Below are 18,616 nucleotides of genomic sequence, written 5' to 3' on the forward strand. Positions count from 1 at the left end.
TTTGTATATATAATTTATTCTCATCCGTCTGAGTAGCCGAAGGCGAGGATTCTCGACTAGCAAGTCAATGGTCGTGGGTTCGAATCTCAAGTGCGGTAGAGTTTTTAATAAAAGCCGATAGCCTTAGATGCTACTGCTTTTAAGAGTTTAGTCTTAGAATTTATTTCTCTGGCGAAATTAATAATAATAATAATAATAATAATAATAATAATAATTTATTCTCAATTGAAAAAGAAAAAGAATGTTTTGCACCATTTTTCATATAGCGAGTAAAAGGTTACGTCTCTATTAAACGGAAATAAGGAAGCATGCAAAAACATTTCAAGCATCCACTTGCCAAGATTTTGAAGTTTTTTCAAATTTTAGCAAATAGGCGAATTTCAATAGCGAAGGGCCGATAATTAGACGGGCACGTACTAAACACTCGTCCTTCGAAAGTGATTGATAACTTGTGGAACACGCAGGCTTCTTAGTTAGCTAGTCTGAACTACTTCCGCACTGAACTTTCAGATATTCTAACAAGCTTGTTGTTTAACGGCTGTACGTTATAACAATTTTCTGCTTATTTACAGCTGATTTTCTTCGTAATTTTCAAACCCGCCATCAACTAAGAGGATGTGTACCAAATGATACAATTTTTATATTAATTTTTGCAATACATGCTGCGGTAGAATCGATCCTGAATCTTGTGCCGATAAGGAAAATATATTTTTTTATTAATTTTCAACCAGAGTGTATTTCTGAGCGGTCTATATAAGAGATTTTTGTATTAAATGATTGCAACATACCTAAAGATAAATAGACACAGTAAATGTAATCGCAATTGCCGGACATGGCGTTGACTGGTATCTGTTTCTTTTATATCCAGGCAATTTAAATGATCCTATTATTTTACAACTTAATAAGTTCTTAATGTCTTTAGCAAAGATGTTCTTCGCTATTGTTGAGATGAGAGGAGTTCGTAACGATCCGCGAAGTAGCTTCAACAAAGCATTTGTATACAAATCGATTCTCAGTTTTATAATTTCAATTTTTTTTCTTTGTTCCTTTACATAATCTTGCACATATCTTTTGTAAAACAACAGCAATTATCTAATACTATCTATGTAGCTAAACACTGAAAATTGTTTTCATTTTTCTTTGCATTCTTTATTTTTTCTTTGCCCATCACGGAAGTGTATTAATATAAAAAATTTGTCATTTCGATTGTAACGCCTAATCGCACATATTATAAGCCGTGCACATACCGAGGCAAGAAATAAGGTATATATATATCTTGTTTGTTTTATTTAAAGATTGGGTTTTGAAATTAACGGCCGGAATCAGGACTAAATGCATCGTTTCGTTTTTTAAGAAGCAACATTCATGACTTGCATTTTCATGCGCACAAACATCATTTTTTACGTCCATACTCCTGTACTCTATTGCTACTAATCTACGGCTTTCGTTCGATTTCTCCCAGCGATGTTTTTGCATTTCTTGCATTTAATGTATGCAATTTCAATAAAATCAAATTGCGAAATCTATATGAAACGCCAATATACATAGGCCCCCAATCCTAAATAATCCCCAATCAAGCAAGTGCGATTCTCGCCACGAAATTTTGATATACTTCATAATATTACCGGCAGCCAAGATTCGTTTTAAGATGAATGTAGTTTCTCTAAGACCTCTATTTCTGTTTGTGGTTTTTGAGAAAGCATTTGGCATAATTAGTTTTGCCTAGAATTCTAGAAAATGTACACATTCTTATGCACAATTATGTATAATATCGTTGTGTATCGCTATCGTTGTCTACACAGAAGTGCAATGTACTATTCATGAACTCTTTTGCTATTATATGACTGTCGGTTTGCCAGCCATTCTATTTGTTTATTTGGTTTTGAACACTGACAACTAAAGATAACAGCAGCGATATGTCCGCGTTTATAACTAATGCACAATGTATGTAAACTTAATATTCTTTACAATAATTCACAAGAAATAGTAAAAAAAATATATATGCAGAAAGTAACATTGACTTTTGCAGACTAAGCTATTTTCAAAGTTTTTAAAAGTTTTGTAAATTCTATGTTTTTCGGTTTAGATTAATTGAAATTTTCAATGTTATTGCGTTTGATCAAAATATCTCAAAAATAGCGATTTATAATATAAACATACGAAAACAATGCTGAACAGAAAAGCTTAGATTGATTCAAAACGTGATCCGTATAATAAAAGGTTAGCCTACTTCAAGCCCTTGTGGGTGTTGCAAACATCCGCGCAAACCTAATATACTCTCTTAGCAAAAGTGGTGTAAAATATCAAAATTGGGTTGCAAAAGGTGTTACATTAAATGCCTTTCAGCACGTAAACATCTAAAAGAAGAGTATTACTAAAATTTTTTGAATTAGTTTAGTGCAAAAGTTCGTCAGAGAAAACATGGTCTAGCTACGAAATGTTTTAATTTTACCGCGAAATAACATTAGGGATTTAAATGGTCGGCGATTAGTTTCAAAAGCAAAACAGGATCACCGTGCAAGGATCTAAATTTGAAATAAGCTAGCTATTTAAAACTAAAAACTTTTTTTACCTGAAAATGTGTTCTTTGCGCGGTAGTCTCTAATGAATAATAAATACAATTTCCTAAGTAGAGGCCGAAGCGGGAAAAAGATTCACTGAATCTGCTATTTCAAACTAAATCTATCAGATTTTACCAAGATCATGAGTATCAAGTTCCACCACCAGAATTTTTTCTGCTTAGAAAATTTTAACAATAGACATTAAGTGGGGAAACAAGCAGGACTAAAATTAACTTAAATATTTAATGTGTGTATGTGATGTAAACAAAAGTAAAATTTGTCGCAGTCTATAGTAATACATCAGCAACAATATTTCTCGTGTAGCTACTTAAAGACTTAACGAGAAATAATATTAAATTAAATCACTAGTTACATACCAGCTACAACTGAATCATGTTTAATCGTGCGACGCACTATCATAATTGCATCGTGTAGAGATCGTTCAGTTTCCTCTAAAAATTGCTCGGCGCCACCACGCAAAATCAATGTACATGTTCTAGCATTTGGGCAACCTAAGCCGAATATTACATTACCATTATAAATCTTTTCAACAACTTTTATATTTGCACCAACCTTGGAAAATATTGAAACGTTCACTACCAATTTGACGCTCTTCAAAATATTCACATTGTCCTAAAACTGAAGCGTTTATATCATTGGCCGTAGTCATAACAGCGCCGCCACAAGCTTTCAATGTCCGTTTAAGATCTTCCTCGGGCACACGCCCCGCACAGAACATATCACGATCAGCAAAGTATTGAGTAGCGACGTCACCGATAGGCAATTTTGACAGAACAACATTTGCTCCGGATTCATGTATCTTATTCAATTTTTTGTAGAGAATTTGCCATTCAGCATCTACAACTTTTTGATATTCTTTCACATTATCCACTCGTATCTCAGCGTTATCCCGTTCGGCTTTCAGTTCCAATTCAATGTTGAGCAAAGCAATTTTGCAATTATTATATGACTTTGGAGCCATTTCAAAGCCGGCATACGAAAATGTCTTTTTAAAAGCAACACCGGCCACTAACTGAGATTCCTCCAAAGAGCCACCAGAAACTTTTTTAATCCCTATCATATTTAACGGCAGTAAGTCATCCAAGGACAGGACAGCATCTACAACCATCTTGGCAAAGAACTCTTTCTGTTGATGGATCAGTTTAGATGACAAAGCTGTGGCAGCACATTTTTCTAGCAAAGCGCGCTGTTGATCACCTTCCGATTGTTTTTCAATATGCACAGCCATTTCATTTATTTTTTCCATGCACAATTGCAGTGACTTCCGTATTGCTTTAATAAGAATGCGAGGATGAACACCTTCTTCTACGTAGCCTTTAAGTTGTTTGAGGATTTCTCCAGCCAACAATACCACTGAAGTGGTGCCATCACCAACCTAGGGAAACAATTTTTATTTCAGATCCACTTTAAAGATCCTAGCAGATAATTTACCTCAGCGTCTTGTGACTTGGCTATATCTACTAACGTCTTAGCAGCTGGATGCACAATATCCAATAGTTTCATAATAGTAGCGCCGTCATTGGATATTGTAGCTTTACCATTAGAATCCACGATAAGTTTATCCATACCACGAGGGCCCAAAGTTGTACGAACAGCATCCACTATCGACTGACAGGCGTTGATGTTGGATATCAATTGGGGTTTGCCCTGAGACGTATCGGTACCTTCCTTTAGTAGTAAAATTTGTGGTTGCTAAAATATCGAAAAATTAACAAGTGATTCATGTTTGCACTGGCTAAATGCATAAGGTGAATATACGAGAAACTTCTTTTGAGGTTAAGTTCGTGTACTTAAAAATTTCACTGTAATATTTCCCTAAGAGCTTCACTAAGAAATTAAGGTTGGTAAAAGTCTTCTTTTTCATTCATTTAGTTTTAGATTGCCTTAAAATTTCAATATTTTAGTGACACTTTTGTAATTTCTAAAATTTTTCATCAGCTGTTTAATGAAAATTTTATGGATTTTTTTGCTTTTAGAATAAAAAAAATTTACACTATATTTATGCTTCGGAAATTTTTCATTATCCATAACTACTCACCATTTTTATTAAAAATTTCTTTTACTTGTATGTTAATTATAAATTAAATTAACTTTTTCACAAGGCAGCTTTCTTCACGCGGCTTTTTGGCGAAATAATGACAAATGACGTCAGGATTTATTAAACAAAAGAGAGTATAAAAGAAAAAAGTATTACAGAGTTGTTAAAGACTAAATCGAAAGGATTTTTAAAAATACAAAACTAGTAGCCCCAGTGAAGATATCAAATCGAAAAAGCGTAACTAAACCTTAGTATGTTTTCAATGAAAACCTCTTCTGAACATTCAGCTAAAACGAAAAGATTCTTGCCTCTAGCATTACTGACTTCAACCGGCGCACTAGATGTATCATAATTGATGGATGTTTCCACCGATCAATTAACCAATTTACAATGCCAAACAAATGCCATGTAGTTGCAACTTAGAAGTCGCCCCGCGATTATTTCACTGTTGGACTTCTGAGCGTTAAACAATCAACGACAATAGTAGTTTAATTGCCGTAACATGAAGAAATAAAACATCGTTAATACAAATGATTAAACAGAACGGCACAACCAATCGCTATAGTTGTTTCTTTCCTGACAAGTGACTAAGAAAACCGCTGATTATCCATATTGATGTTTCATCCAAAAACGTGCAACACTTATGAATAGGAATAAAAGAGGAGGGTAATGACTGCTGTCAGCTGTTTGGCAAAAATGGCTGAATATAAAAGCGAAAGCCCAGTTCCAGCTACGTGATTATCCCGGAATGTGATATCCCGGAAAAAGAATAAAAAAACCCGAAAGTTTTACTAGACAGAATATCTCTGGAAAGCCTGTTCGTTTATTGTTTTATTTTAATTTGTTTCAAAGTCGCGATCGTTGCCAGGTTGCTATTTTTGTATAACCGATGATAGATTTACAGTGAAGAAGAAGCGAATTATACATTAAAAAATTAACCAAACAACCGGCTCATCACTCCTCTAAATTTGTTGATATATCATCAATCTTACTAATTCTATTAAGGCAAAAAACAGCAGCTTGAAGCAAAATGAATATTTTAAGAAAAAAATACCGTAAGTACTATCCCAAAATTCAAAGCATTTCTTTAGTGTAATATCGAGATATTTTTCGCAGATGATGTGATACATTTTCCTGAACATCCTAGTATAGAAATCAATTATAGCAATACAAATACTTATACCAAATGCAGAAGCTATGACGCGAAAGCAATGAATCAGGGATTTGTTTGGCATCAAATTGTGGTACAGCATAACGGTAAAATTTGTGGAAGCGATGCTAAACGGGATATATTGGATGCTCTTTTCGAGGCGGTAAATAATGAAGAAATCTATCCAATTGCCTACAGGGTAAGAAATAATGTTTGATAATGTTAACATTCATCTAACTTATTTTTCTTTTGGTTCTTAAGAGAGGTCCTAAAGAAGACTGTTTCTTAGTACGCCAGTGTCAGCCAGCATTGGATAAATTATTTGCACAAAATTTGCGTTTACGTCTGCCAAATGGCCACAGCATTTCCATACTCGTGCAGTTAAATGTGGCAGATTTTCATCAAGGACAAATAAGTCCGATTGCTCAAATAACAAAAGCTTTAAGTCAATTGTACAACTCTATGGAGCGTCACAATGGCGATGATGGAATATTGAATCTATCACAGTTTGGAAGGAATCCTAACTTTGCTGATGTGGTGGTAAATTTGGGTAATAGTGGTGTTCTGGAGCGTATCTGTAACTTGATTTATTCCAACGATGAGAAATTTCGCAATGTTAACGGGATACTGATGAAAACTAACGGTATAAAGACGTTAGCACCATTAAAACAATTTACAGGAGTAGAATTCGCTATACTGGATTTAAGAGATAATAAGGTAAAATAGTCTTAAAGAAATAGGAACAGAGATAAAAGTGTGCTGCTAAACGTTAGCATATTCTTTTCATGCTCGCGATTTTTTTTTAATAAGTCGCCCAAGTTTAAGAAGACAAGCTTAGATGGCTTCTTATACATCGAACTCTTCGCACTGAAAATCTTTCAAACAGGAAGGTTTGAATCTTTCACTACTATAAATTCAATTGTTAGCTAAAGATTCGAAGACGTAAGTTTTCGTGTTGGGTTACATGAACTTGTGACTGAAAATCGTTAGTTATATCCGCCTTCTATTCTTAGACATAACCCTATTCTTGATTTTTCCCTCCCCCTTATCTTGCTACGTCTTAACAATCAGTGTAAGATTCCTAATTAATGTAAAACATCTATCTGTCCGCAACTCCTTCCATTATCACAACAGATATGAAATTATCACTTAACACAAGAAAATTCTTCCTTTCTTAAATTTACTTTCTTAATTATTTTCCTAATGTCTCCAGCTGCGTTCCCCCGAGCGCATTACTCGAGAATTATTGCCGTTGCAAGCAGATGAATTAATGTTAGCCGGAAATCCTGTAATCAACACAAGCAAGTTTCCTGATTGTTTAAATCCAGTGTTAAAAAACTTCAAACGAATAGTGAGACTTATTTTCAAATCTTTACTGCTTTGCGTATTGGCTTTGAAATCATGGATTTGAAACAATTTTGCAGGATGGAATACCGTCTGAAAATTACTCAAAGGATTATTCGCCGCTAAATAAAAATAGTGATAAAGACAGTGAAGGCTACCGGGTTGATTGGTCCAATAGAGCTGATATAAACAATTTTGAATTTAGTAACGATTGGCACGCAGTTATGGTAAATTGAAGAATATAAAAGAAGATAATAAGTAAAAAGAAAATCATGTTTGTATTAAATGCCTTAGATACCTGATCCCGAGCATAACCACACGAAGGATGATATCTTTAATTATTTTTTTATAACCGTATCTCCGACGTTCAGTGATTTCTATCCTTGCTATTATAAGGTAATTCGGTTAATATTTTGCGGCTTGTGCAGTTAATGGAATATTTTTTCTCTTTTGGAACTTTAAGTTTGATAAAGGAGAACATCAATTTTTGGTGCGTCAATGCTTTGATCAAATTAAGCATTTGGTTGAGTACTGCAATTTAGAAATCGGAATACCGCGCATAGTGCAGCAAACAGTGACAGAAGATTCAGATTTGCTACCCGAAGTAGAAATGTACTCTAAGTTGGTATACTATCTACTCATGAATATTAGCCCTTTTAAGACAGGCCAAGTTAATCCTTTGGAATGTATTGATAAAGCATTAAATCGAAGATATAATGCCGTAGACCGTGTGCTAAATTTAAGTAATTTTCAAGACACTGAAGGTACGACTTTCCTAATAATAATTTTAAGAATTTTAAACAAACTTTTACCTTTTCACTTGGTTTTCTAGGACTACAGAATATTGTGATAAATCTAAATTCAATCAACATTCTGTCGCGCATTTTAATGCAGGCTTCCAAGAAGTTCGCTTCATCTGTTGTGGAGTTACGTTTAGCTCACAATAAAATAGTGTTCGCCAACGTCCCCAAAGTTTTAGTACTAATGGGAAATTTGAAAGCTATAGATTTGGGAAACAATTGGATCCACCACCTTAAGGACGTTAATGAATTGTCGGTATTTAAGTTAAAATGTCTGCGTTTGGATGGTAATCCTTTATGTTCGAAGTACAGTTTTGCTGGTGAATATATCGAAGCTGTGAAGGAAATTTTTCAAGATTTAGAGAATTTGGTAAAGAAGAGTTTTTTTTATTGATTAGTTTTTATTCATAAAGAAATTCTTTATAGGACAACATTGAAATAACTACGAAAGGTAATTTAAGTTCACAAAAGAACTATCTATGCGACGTTGCCGCTTATGATCTCACCCAAGAGTTTGTAACACGATATTTTAAAACATTTGAATGCGTGAAGGATCGTGCGAAATTAAAGGGTACCATTACTTTTCGTATAACTTTCAATGTATTTATCGAATGTTACTTTCGAATTTTGCAGATGTATATCACGCCAACGCGATGCTTACCTTAACGTGCAATTATCTCTCAGCTAATTCCACACAGAAGACTCGTGCTCGTATAGGCGTGTATGGCGATGTTAGCCGCAATATTTTGAAAATGCGTGATCTACCGCATGCATACGGCCCTGTTCACTACGGTCGGGAAGAAATAATGGCAATAATAATGTCCTTACCAGACGTTTCCTTTGATATGTTAACGTTTAATACCGACACTACGATTCATAACGTAAGTATCGCTGAAAACGTCCTCTTTGCAAAATTTCAATTTCTTGTCAAAAATCGTTCAGAGTTACTAATTACAACCTGTTATTTTGGGCATTTTAAAAAAAAACGAATTCGAAACACTATGTAATGGTAGCACTAATTTGTTTTAGGATCGCTTAACAGCTATCACCATAAATGGTGTTTATCTAGATCAAGCTAAGGATCATGCTACCGATACTGATGTTGTGATGGCATTCTCACGCACTTTCTTGTTAACTCCCGTTAAACATTTTTTGGTAATAATAATTTAAAGTAGAATACGGGTACGTTAAGTTAAAACGCATATATTGTGGCTTATTATAGGGGCCTCTAAATAAGGGCACGAGCTATAAAATTATAAATGATCAGTTAAACATACTGAATCCAACAGCCGCACAAACGAAAATTGCTTTTAAATATTTGGCAAATGATAACATCGCAGACGATGAAAACGAAATCAGCTTGAAAACGAAGGAATCAATGTTGATTATGTTGCAAGAATTAACGCATTTGAAATCTGTATGGTGTGCCAGGTTTGTTTGAAAACGTTTATATTCAACTTTAACAAAGAAGAAAACGTGACTTTTGAATTTATTGCAGATGTCTCGAAGACGCCGGTTGGGACTTGCAAAAGGCTCTTGAAGTTTTCATAGGTCTTTGTAGAAACGACGAAATATCTGACGCGTCGTTTATGTGATTGTTTTATATGTTCTTTTCTAATATACATGGCTGGTTTACACTCGATTTACAAGCGGCACGCCTGTTTCGACTTACGCTATCAATGGATTGCCTTTAATACCGTTTTCAGTTGTTTTCAAATTTCTTTCATTTACTGTACGATCTGCGTGGTGCTTTGTTTACTATACGTAGTATGTATTTTATTAAAATGTATGAATGTGATTAATAATGATTTTAATTAACTTTTTCATTTATTTGTAATCATTTTAATATAATGCAATACATTTTCATGTTCGTTTTAAAGTGTAGTTAAAATAACGAAAGACTTCAATTAAATATATCAAAATGATTAGTAATTTTTCAATCAACTTTGAGAAGAAAAAAAGAAGGTCAGATGTCCGTTGGTAGTTGTAAGACGCGGTTTCGCTATGATAAAATTTGCTATTATTTAAAGCAGTTTTAATATAACATGATTTCAAAAAGTCGAAAATGTGTTCGGCTGATTTTTTCTGTCATTTGCGATTCAATAAGAGGAATCACCATTTTTAATGCTAGAGGAAAATCTCTGATTTTCTTCTCGAGAAGTGACAGCATGCGTTTTGTTCATTGCTCCTCAATGAAGTTGATAAAATTTTCAATTGATTTGCTTTTAATTTTCTGCAAAGTGAATAGAGAAAAGTGAAAAAAGTACTCAGCAAAAGGTTCTAAGTGCGTACGAATGGTAATTAGAGGTAAAAAGAACTTGCGTATATTTTGATCAGCGACGTCTGTTGGTGAACAGATAAAGTAATGCGAAGTACAATGGTTTAGTTCGATGATTTCGACTTTTTTCTACATCAAATAATAATTTTCCATTTAATATTATTGAGTTATTCAGCGTGTGTGGACGCTAATCAGGGAACCGTCAAAATTGTGTTTTCAACATTCTTTACTTTTGCTGTTTGATTTAAAGGGGGCAGATGGCTGCCATACGAATTGACTGAAAATGCCATTTGAAACCGTTTCAACGTAACGGTTGCATTTCTTGCGAGGCAATAAAAGGAGAGTTTTCTGTAGTGTATTGTGATCGGCGACAAGTCTAAGTCTACTATGACAATGTCAAAGGCAAAAATTATGGGTTAGGCTAGAAGACCCATCCGCATAGACACCGAAGCGAAATATTCATGGCCATAACGTTTTGCTGTGTATATAGCGAAATCAGCTTTGATCAGTTGTAATGTATTACGATCTGATAAAACTGAATGAAATTGTTACTATGGATGTCTATTGACGTTAATTGAATAAATTAAACAATCTATTGTTGCAAAAAAGACCAAAAACAGACACAAGGTCATCCTCTTGCATGACAACGCTCGGCCACAGCTCGAGTGGGAAGTTCTGTCGCATCAGCCACCCGCGCACTCACCAGACAACGCCTTCTGATTACGATTTGTTCAGATTGATGCACGGTGGCTTGGCTAGCAAGCGGTTTCAAAATGCTGAGGAAGTGCAAAAATGGGCCGATGATTGGATCGCTGCCAAACCAACATCGTTCTTTCGTCATGTTGCCAGAAAGAATGAATGAAAAAGAAGTATAAACTGAACGAGCGGTTCTTTTAAACAAAAATTTGTAACTTTTTGCTCGTTACTCACAGATTATAAAAAATGGAAAATTGTCGGCCGTGCCCGCACAAAGTTACAATTAATTAAATTTTATTTTTTTCAGACAAAATGTTTAAAATAATTTTGCACATTCCTCAAAGGAAGATCTACTATCTGCCACCGATATGGGTATCAAATAAAAGCACTCTGAAAGTAGAAGTCGACAAGATAAGTGTGTTATTTCTAAATAAATTATGGTGTCCGTCACGGCGTAGTGGATTAAGTTTTTTGTTACAATACCATTTTGATATGGGTATCACATAAAAGGAATAGAATGAAAAAAGCTAAGTCTGCCGACACAAAATTAATTACGGAGGACGACACGACATGGTAAATTAAATTTTTTTAATAATAGCTTTTAATGAAGTGAAAGATATATTTTATTCCATTCCCTTTTTTATGAGAATAAATAAAAGCACAGAAAGCCAAAGACCTCATGGTCTCATTTTCAATAATTGAAAATGTATTTGTTTAGTCACAGCTTTCGCATGTATAAAAGTTGCGACCAACTGCGACAAATACATTTTCAATTATTGAGAATTGTAAACAAACATAGACGCTTACTCTCAGATGGTTGCAATTGTTATACGCTTACTCTCAGATGGACGCAATTTTTATACATGCGACACGTGTTAATAAACAAATACATTTTCCATGATGGTGGCCACTTACTTGTTTTCGTATAAAAAAATTAAAGTTGGCTTACTTTGTTGTTTGTGTACATGTTTGGAAAGAAATTTCGCTGACCATAAATTGTACATCTTAAGACTTGATTTTGATAAAAGACGGTGCCAAAAGGTAAGGGGTTATGAGTTCAGATATATTGCTTAGATAAACCCTACGATATGATATACGATCCGCACGTCAAATAAGGGATTCTTCCTGGCTTTAAACTGTTGTAATCACACAAGTTCAATTGTTTTGGATTTTTTCGCTTTACTTATTTGCCGTAAGCTCACGTACAAAAAATTGCTGAAAATATTTCGATAAGTCCCTGCTTGAGCTAAGTAAACTAGATTTATCTCCACGTAACCAGGCTTTCGTTACGACGATATAAATAAAATACATATATTTCATTTAATATTATTGAATAAATATGCGACAATCGAAAGGAATGGTTTATTTTCTTGTTTTATAATACAAAAGAATTCAAAATTAATCTTCTTTTTCATTTTTTTTTATTGGAAAACATTTGGAAAACTAAACTATTCAACTTTTGGTATTTTTTGTTCAAATACTTGTGGCCGTTATGCCCGATGTGTTAAAAAGCAAATGAAACGAGCTCAACAAGTCGTATACGTAACCATTGATATATATATATATACATATATATATATATATATACGTATATTTATTTATTTATAATGCAACTAAGACAAACTGTACGCATAACCGAATACAAATAAATAAATGTTTCTGTGCTACCAAAATATAAAATATTTTAGAGCATCCATGAAACTTCTTGAGTTCATTGATTGTCAGTGTACGCTGATAATGCGTAAAGCCAGCACAGATTCAATTTTGTGTAAGAAAAATCGAAAACTGAATCAAATATTTTTCTCTTCAAATATAGTGAAAACATGTGCAATAAAATTCACGCAAAATAGTTTCTAAATCTAATTCTATATAATTGGAATTGGAAATTTAGATATAAATAAAGTAAACGAAACGAACAAAATGTTTGCGATAATCAAGTTAATCACCATAAAGGAAACGATATAATGAAAATTGTCAAAAGTAACTTAAAGTGTTGCCCACAATTACAAGTAATGGAAGAGTGTTTCGATACTGTAGCGAAGGAAATTGATTAAGAGAAATGTTTGCTTTTGATGGTCGTTCGGAAATAATTGGAACTGATCAATCAGCTTTTAATAATTATGTTAATGTCACGAAAATTTCTCATAAATCGAAGATTATACCATCGAAAGGACGAGAAGGCACTGATTAGAAAAAAGTAAGCACAACCAAGCTTTTAACATCTCTTCTAAGCTTGTGAATATGCAAATCGCTATTAATACTTATAATGCTGATCAGAATCGATACAGGCATTGACGTTTTATTATTTCGTGTCAAGGTTCGGTAAAGGCAAAATTACGTCCTTACCAGCCTTAAGGTCGCACTTAAGTTTTAGGTGGAGAAAATCAGGCCATGGTGAGCGAATTCATTAATCTAGCTATGTCTGCTTACCTACTCCTTACAACTTTGTGTGGAATAGAAAGTGTGAATTCAAATATTTCTTTTTCTATTCGTCCGTAGTGGGTTAAAAAACAATTAAATCGGCTGTTGCGGCTTTGGTTTTAAACAGCGAACATCCGGAAATTTCATATATATTGCTTTTCAATGTGTTGTTACATGTCTGGCGTATAAGCGCAAGTTTGAAATTCGCAAATATTTGTAATGTGGAGGATTAAGCATACCTTGTACAAATTTTGGATTAGTGAAACGAATTTATCAAGTTATGATTGCTTGTCCGTGCAGTCACGAGTAAGAACTCAAGACTTTCTCTGACATAAAAACCTTTTCTTTATGTTTGTCAGCTCAATTTCCAAAATCGACTGAATCATTTCATAATTTCGGTCAATATTATCATCATTTTGCATACTTCGTATCTAGGTCTAATCACAAAAAAATGTAGTCGTAATCACATAACGTCTCGATTGCCTGTGATTTAAAGTGAGTGCGGAAGACTCACTCTGAGACTAGTGGAATTGTCGTTTCCCTTTTAATACAAACCATTACATATTTTCATGTCATGCCTCACATCAGTCAGCGATTAATTCTGCTTTTCCCTTTGTTTTTCTTTTAGTGACCGTAAAATGTCATTATGTCGCAGACGGCCAATCACCTGTTAGGGTGATGAAGTTGCTTAGCCAAAAATTTATTTATAAAATTTAAGCGCATAAAAATCTAATAGAGATTTATGGCTGCTCTTAAATCGTTGCCATCTAGTTTAGAAAAAATTTGGGTTAATATTATATAGAAGGAAAGCAAGATTTCTATTAATCTTTAAAAATATTTTTCTTTATTAAAAATGTATTTTAATTGGCATGGACTTTAATATTAATTGTTTAATATCTTTCAACAGTTTATATGGTCGTTGGTAAATATGTCTTTATGCTAGAGAATTAAAAATAAATAAAATTAACTTTATAGAAGGAGATTAGGTTTTCTTCGCACAAACATGGAAAATATTTCACAAAACAAAGAAAGCTATGTTGAAATTGTTTTTTCTTAGATTCTCTTGCTTTTACATTTTCCCTTACATAAGAGAAGCAGTTAAGTTCCACTCTTAATTCCCGCGGTTAATTAAAGCTTTCTTTCGTTCAACTGAACATTTGTGGTTAGCGGTAAAATAAACATTTATGACTGATGAAATGTGTTAAGGGGAGACGAAATATGTGGTCGATATGTGAATTTAACTAAGGCTTCAGATTTTCCACGGTCATCAATGCGAATTCAAAAGCTTTTATTTCTCATTGGCTACTTATTGTTACTCTTGGTTTCATTACGATCCTTGGCTAAGAAAGGCCTTATCTTACATCCCTCCACCTCTATGATAGGCATAACGTGCGGAGATGATTCAGACATTGGCATCTGCCTGCCTTCGTGCGCATTGATGAATCTTCCAGTGTGATGATGATCGTAAAATTTAAATTAGAAAATAAATAGGAATACATAGAGTATATGGCTACGGCTGTCGTTTCTATGAATAATGTTTTACTTAAGTAGAAATGCAAGTCGAAAACAGGTTGAGGATAGGTTAAGGAAATGACTTTTGTTATTCTGATAAATGATGATAGAAGAATCTTCTCTTTTCTTACAGTGGTTAACCCGAAACTTAAATTTCCTTCAAGAAACTTCGCAAACCTCTCCCTGTAATCTGTAGATTCTTCCACCGTGTTCTGTGGTTTTAATTTGTCTCTGCATTTTGTATTTTTGCTTTTTCGGAAAAACAAAATTCGAAGTGTATAGAAAATATAAGTTATTCGTTTTCGGTTAAAAATATAATTAAACTTGACAGACGGCCTAAGCATTTTTGAATACGTCTTAAAAGATGGACACATATTGCATTGCATCTTAGACTTATTCTTACACTTAGAATTAAAAAATAGTTGGTCTGAAGAATTGATTTACTTACAAAACTATAGACTTATTACATCCACATAATTATTGTTTTGTTTGCGAGCAATGCAAAATGGGCTAACTGAGACTAACACTATGCTAGTCTTCAAAGTTACATGTTCCGATGATTAAGCTGTCTGTTGCAGCCAACTAGGTCAGTTTAAAAGTTCTATTATATGCTATTGAGAAATTGAAATGAATAAAAAAATTAAGAGTTTGGCACAATTGCAAAAGAAATCAAGCAAAATATTTTTTGTTTAATTTGGGGTTATCTGCCTAAGCACACACTCGTAAAACGTAGATCATTCAAAGGTCATTTTAGCTAACAAGACTAAAGTACGCCTTCAATTAAATGAATGTTTTGCAAATTTTTGTGTCTCGCTTCAGGTAATAGATGTTCTGCGTTTGTTTGGAGGCGGTTGTTGTCTCCGTACAATCATATGTTTTTAGGGATATTTCTTAAGTTTGGTTTATAACATACTTTCAGATGTGATTGTCATTGCGCGTACGAATATCGGCTTATTTATCAATTTTTCCATTCTTAAAATCGCTAAATGTAAAAAAAAGCAGAATATTGTAGCCGGGCAAAGACGACATTCAGATATCCTACATCTTATCGTGTAGAACAGTTATTCGCTCATTTTGATAATACACTAAAAATTACAGATTATATTCATGCAAACTACGCAAATTGGAGGACCCCGAAAATATTATATGGCGTGGTCCAAATTTAGCAGACCTACTTTACTTCCCAAACATTTTATTATATTTCATCTTCCGTCGTAAAAAACCAGAAATTAGATGTTCTCTGCTTATAACGGTTTGTTTTTCATGGTAACTCCTATACATGTTAGGTTCTAAAAGATAGACCAACGTGGCCCAAATTCGCTAAGGTTGATTTCTTTGTCAATTTGCTTTGATGGACCAGTTTTTAGCATGAAATATTGAACATTAGACATTTTTACCATATAAAGATTTCGTTTTCGTAGAAACGGTTATACAAGAGGAGGTTCGAAAAATTGTTACAACCGCATCAAATTGTTCATACCAATTTAGAATGACGAAACACTGTTACACATCGACTTTCGTCGAAAAAGTTTAAAATATGGAATTTTTTGCCATCTAACAGCTTTTCAAAATAAGGCGTTATATGCGGAGTGGTCAAAAAAGTGGACGGATCCAGCCATTCTAAATAGCGTTCGCGTTTGGAAAACACGTCAACGTACCAAATGTCGTCAAAATATCTGAAAAGTAGCGACCAGTAGCCTGACAAAATTTTACACATAAAATTTTTACGAAATTTTAGACAGACTCAGACACAAGTGGATAGGGTGTAGAGTATAAAAAACGAATGTATTTTAATGCATACTACAAACAGATTCGTGTTTGCGTGTCGTGGGGCATTTCTATGTATAAAAGTAAGACATTGGCTACAAATTCAGGAAAAACATGACTTTCAAGTTCTTGCGCGTGGTTTATTACTGAAAATGGACCTATTGAAGTACTTTTAAAACTAAAATTGATTGGGTTTTTTACTTGTTGCTTATAGTGTACAACAGACACGATGCAAACTTTTACGTATAATTTGCGGTCATGATACTATTACTACAGTACCAGTATAAGAATGGAAAAAATTGGTGAAGCTCAGGAAATATACTTGCTTCTATTTTAGATAAAAATAGTCGGAGAAAGGAAAATTCGATGGCAGCCGATTATTATTTTCCAACTTCTTTTGTTACGGATTAATCCAAATATCGAAGGCCTGACATTTCTAGCGAAAGCAATCAAAGGAAACTGCGAGCACCTTACAATCTTACAACTTGTCTAAATCTAAAATTTTGGCATACAAATATTCTGACTCCGAGAATTTGCAACGAAGCTTTACGTTTTCCGTTATGAAATTATGACTTTATGTGTATATATGTATTACAGGATAACATAAGTTGAAATGCACATTTTTTCAAGTTGAAAAGCTACATATGGAAAACACTTATCCACTTCGTTCAATGCTATTTCTAAGAATACCAATACCTTTTTACCGGCCGACACATACTTACAATCTGTTATTTGATGATTGCAATTCCCTCAATAAAACTTGATTCAAATGTTAATTGGGAAGTCTGTATATACATTGTCATTGATATGGCTTTAAAAATTCGTTTATGTGAATTTAGTCATAACATCTTGGGCGAAAAAAAATGTACTAACATCGCATCACATGTCTCAGGATTGGCACCATTTGCCTCGTGCTTTCCTTGAAATATTATAATTCAATAAGATGATTGCTTTGGGGAGCCTAATTGTTACATACAATTTGAATTGATGTTATTCTTAGAATAAATTTGATGGATTTTCTAGAGCTCATATGGAAAAAATTTGTTTATTAAAGTAGTCATTGAGTAGAGAAGATAGTTCTGGTTCCGGTAACTGCTGAGATGGAGTCTGGGTCTTTCAAGCGACTAATCTGATCGATTGATCTTCAATTAAGAATTTTTTTGGGGAACATCAATAACCGGAATGCAGTACACGAAGTGTTGTAATATTTTGATAAATACCCCGGAGATTAGACATTTCTTGATATTTTTGCTCAGAAGGCTAGCATTTTCTTGCCTAGCATGCTTTTACATACTTTTCGGTCTGCCATCGAATTATTTTCTTCAGCATATTCTATAAAGTTGCTTTCAATTCTAATATGCAAATTAGTTCGATTAGAAGAATTTGCAAAACTTAGGCTAATCGAAAGATGGCCAATCAAACCACTGAATTGCTGCGATGCACTGAATCATATTCCTATTTGAAAGAAAAATGTTCAGATCATAAGCTCATTTTCTCGCTCATTAAGAAGATCGGCCTCAGGGCATTTTTAATATTAGAACTTCAAAAGAAAAAAAAAAGAAAAGAAGAGATTTTATAATAATAGAAATATAATGGAAAGTTGAGGCATGTAATGTTTTTTTTGTTGTTTTTGTTAATACTAATGCGTTAGTAGGTGTTAAAGATTCGGTCTCAATTCATTATAATTCTCTTTCCCTCGCTAGCTTTCGTTTTGCATTTTATTTTCTTTTCTATGAGCGATTATTGTTGCTTTGCTTGCTCTGACTAATGATAACTGTCCACAAATCATTGGGTGGTTTTTTACTTAATGTTTTATTTTTTCTTTTTTCTTTTTTTCGCTTTTTTTGCTAAAAGCTTTGGGAAGCTTTAATCGAAAAGTTAGTCAATCGGTGTCCGACCGAAACGAAAGATCTCGCATTAAATTAATAATAATAAAAATTGAAATTTATTTGAGAATTTTTTTAAATTTAGTTTAATTTAGTATAAAAGAATTTAGAAAGAAAAAAATTACAAAAATTTTCTTAATCA

At 33.6% G+C, this 18,616-nt stretch overlaps 2 protein-coding genes across 2 annotated transcripts in view; one reads left to right on the top strand and one right to left on the bottom strand.

Annotated features, from left to right (window-relative positions):
• The window catches only part of LOC119641465 (T-complex protein 1 subunit eta), a 45,699-nt gene extending 40,973 nt beyond the window's left edge, over positions 1 to 4,726 (bottom strand). Inside the window, exons 1-4 of the mRNA XM_038040169.1 lie at positions 4,621 to 4,726; positions 4,014 to 4,274; positions 3,135 to 3,957; positions 2,939 to 3,073 (exon numbers count right to left, since the gene is read on the bottom strand). Of these exons, the coding sequence (XP_037896097.1) occupies positions 2,939 to 3,073; positions 3,135 to 3,957; positions 4,014 to 4,274; positions 4,621 to 4,623 (1,222 nt within the window). The 5' untranslated portion in view covers positions 4,624 to 4,726. The remainder of the gene's footprint in view (positions 1 to 2,938; positions 3,074 to 3,134; positions 3,958 to 4,013; positions 4,275 to 4,620) is intronic.
• Positions 4,727 to 4,856: 130 nt separating this feature from the next.
• LOC119641464 (nuclear RNA export factor 2) lies at positions 4,857 to 9,791 on the top strand. The gene is made up of 13 exons (XM_038040168.1): positions 4,857 to 5,675; positions 5,737 to 5,969; positions 6,032 to 6,487; positions 6,984 to 7,121; positions 7,195 to 7,341; positions 7,409 to 7,510; positions 7,578 to 7,878; positions 7,947 to 8,284; positions 8,341 to 8,485; positions 8,548 to 8,795; positions 8,944 to 9,069; positions 9,137 to 9,345; positions 9,413 to 9,791. Exons 1-13 carry the CDS (start codon positions 5,651 to 5,653, stop codon positions 9,507 to 9,509), a joined length of 2,565 nt encoding a protein of 854 aa, XP_037896096.1. The 5' UTR covers positions 4,857 to 5,650; the 3' UTR covers positions 9,510 to 9,791.
• Positions 9,792 to 18,616: the final 8,825 nt, after the last annotated feature.

The sequence above is a fragment of the Glossina fuscipes genome, unplaced genomic scaffold (assembly GCF_014805625.2).
Source record: "Glossina fuscipes isolate IAEA_lab_2018 unplaced genomic scaffold, Yale_Gfus_2 150, whole genome shotgun sequence".
Lineage (NCBI taxonomy): Eukaryota > Metazoa > Arthropoda > Insecta > Diptera > Glossinidae > Glossina > Glossina fuscipes.

What these genes read in the sequence shown, in the direction of transcription:
- LOC119641464 (XM_038040168.1), top strand. Translation starts at nt 5,651, where the DNA reads ATGAATATTTTAAGAAAAAAATACC. An exon ending in TTCAAGATTTAGAGAATTTG is followed by an intron (nt 8,285 to 8,340) that starts GTAAAGAAGAGT and finishes AATTCTTTATAG; the next exon opens with GACAACATTGAAATAACTAC. An exon ending in AAATCTGTATGGTGTGCCAG is followed by an intron (nt 9,346 to 9,412) that starts GTTTGTTTGAAA and finishes AATTTATTGCAG; the next exon opens with ATGTCTCGAAGACGCCGGTT.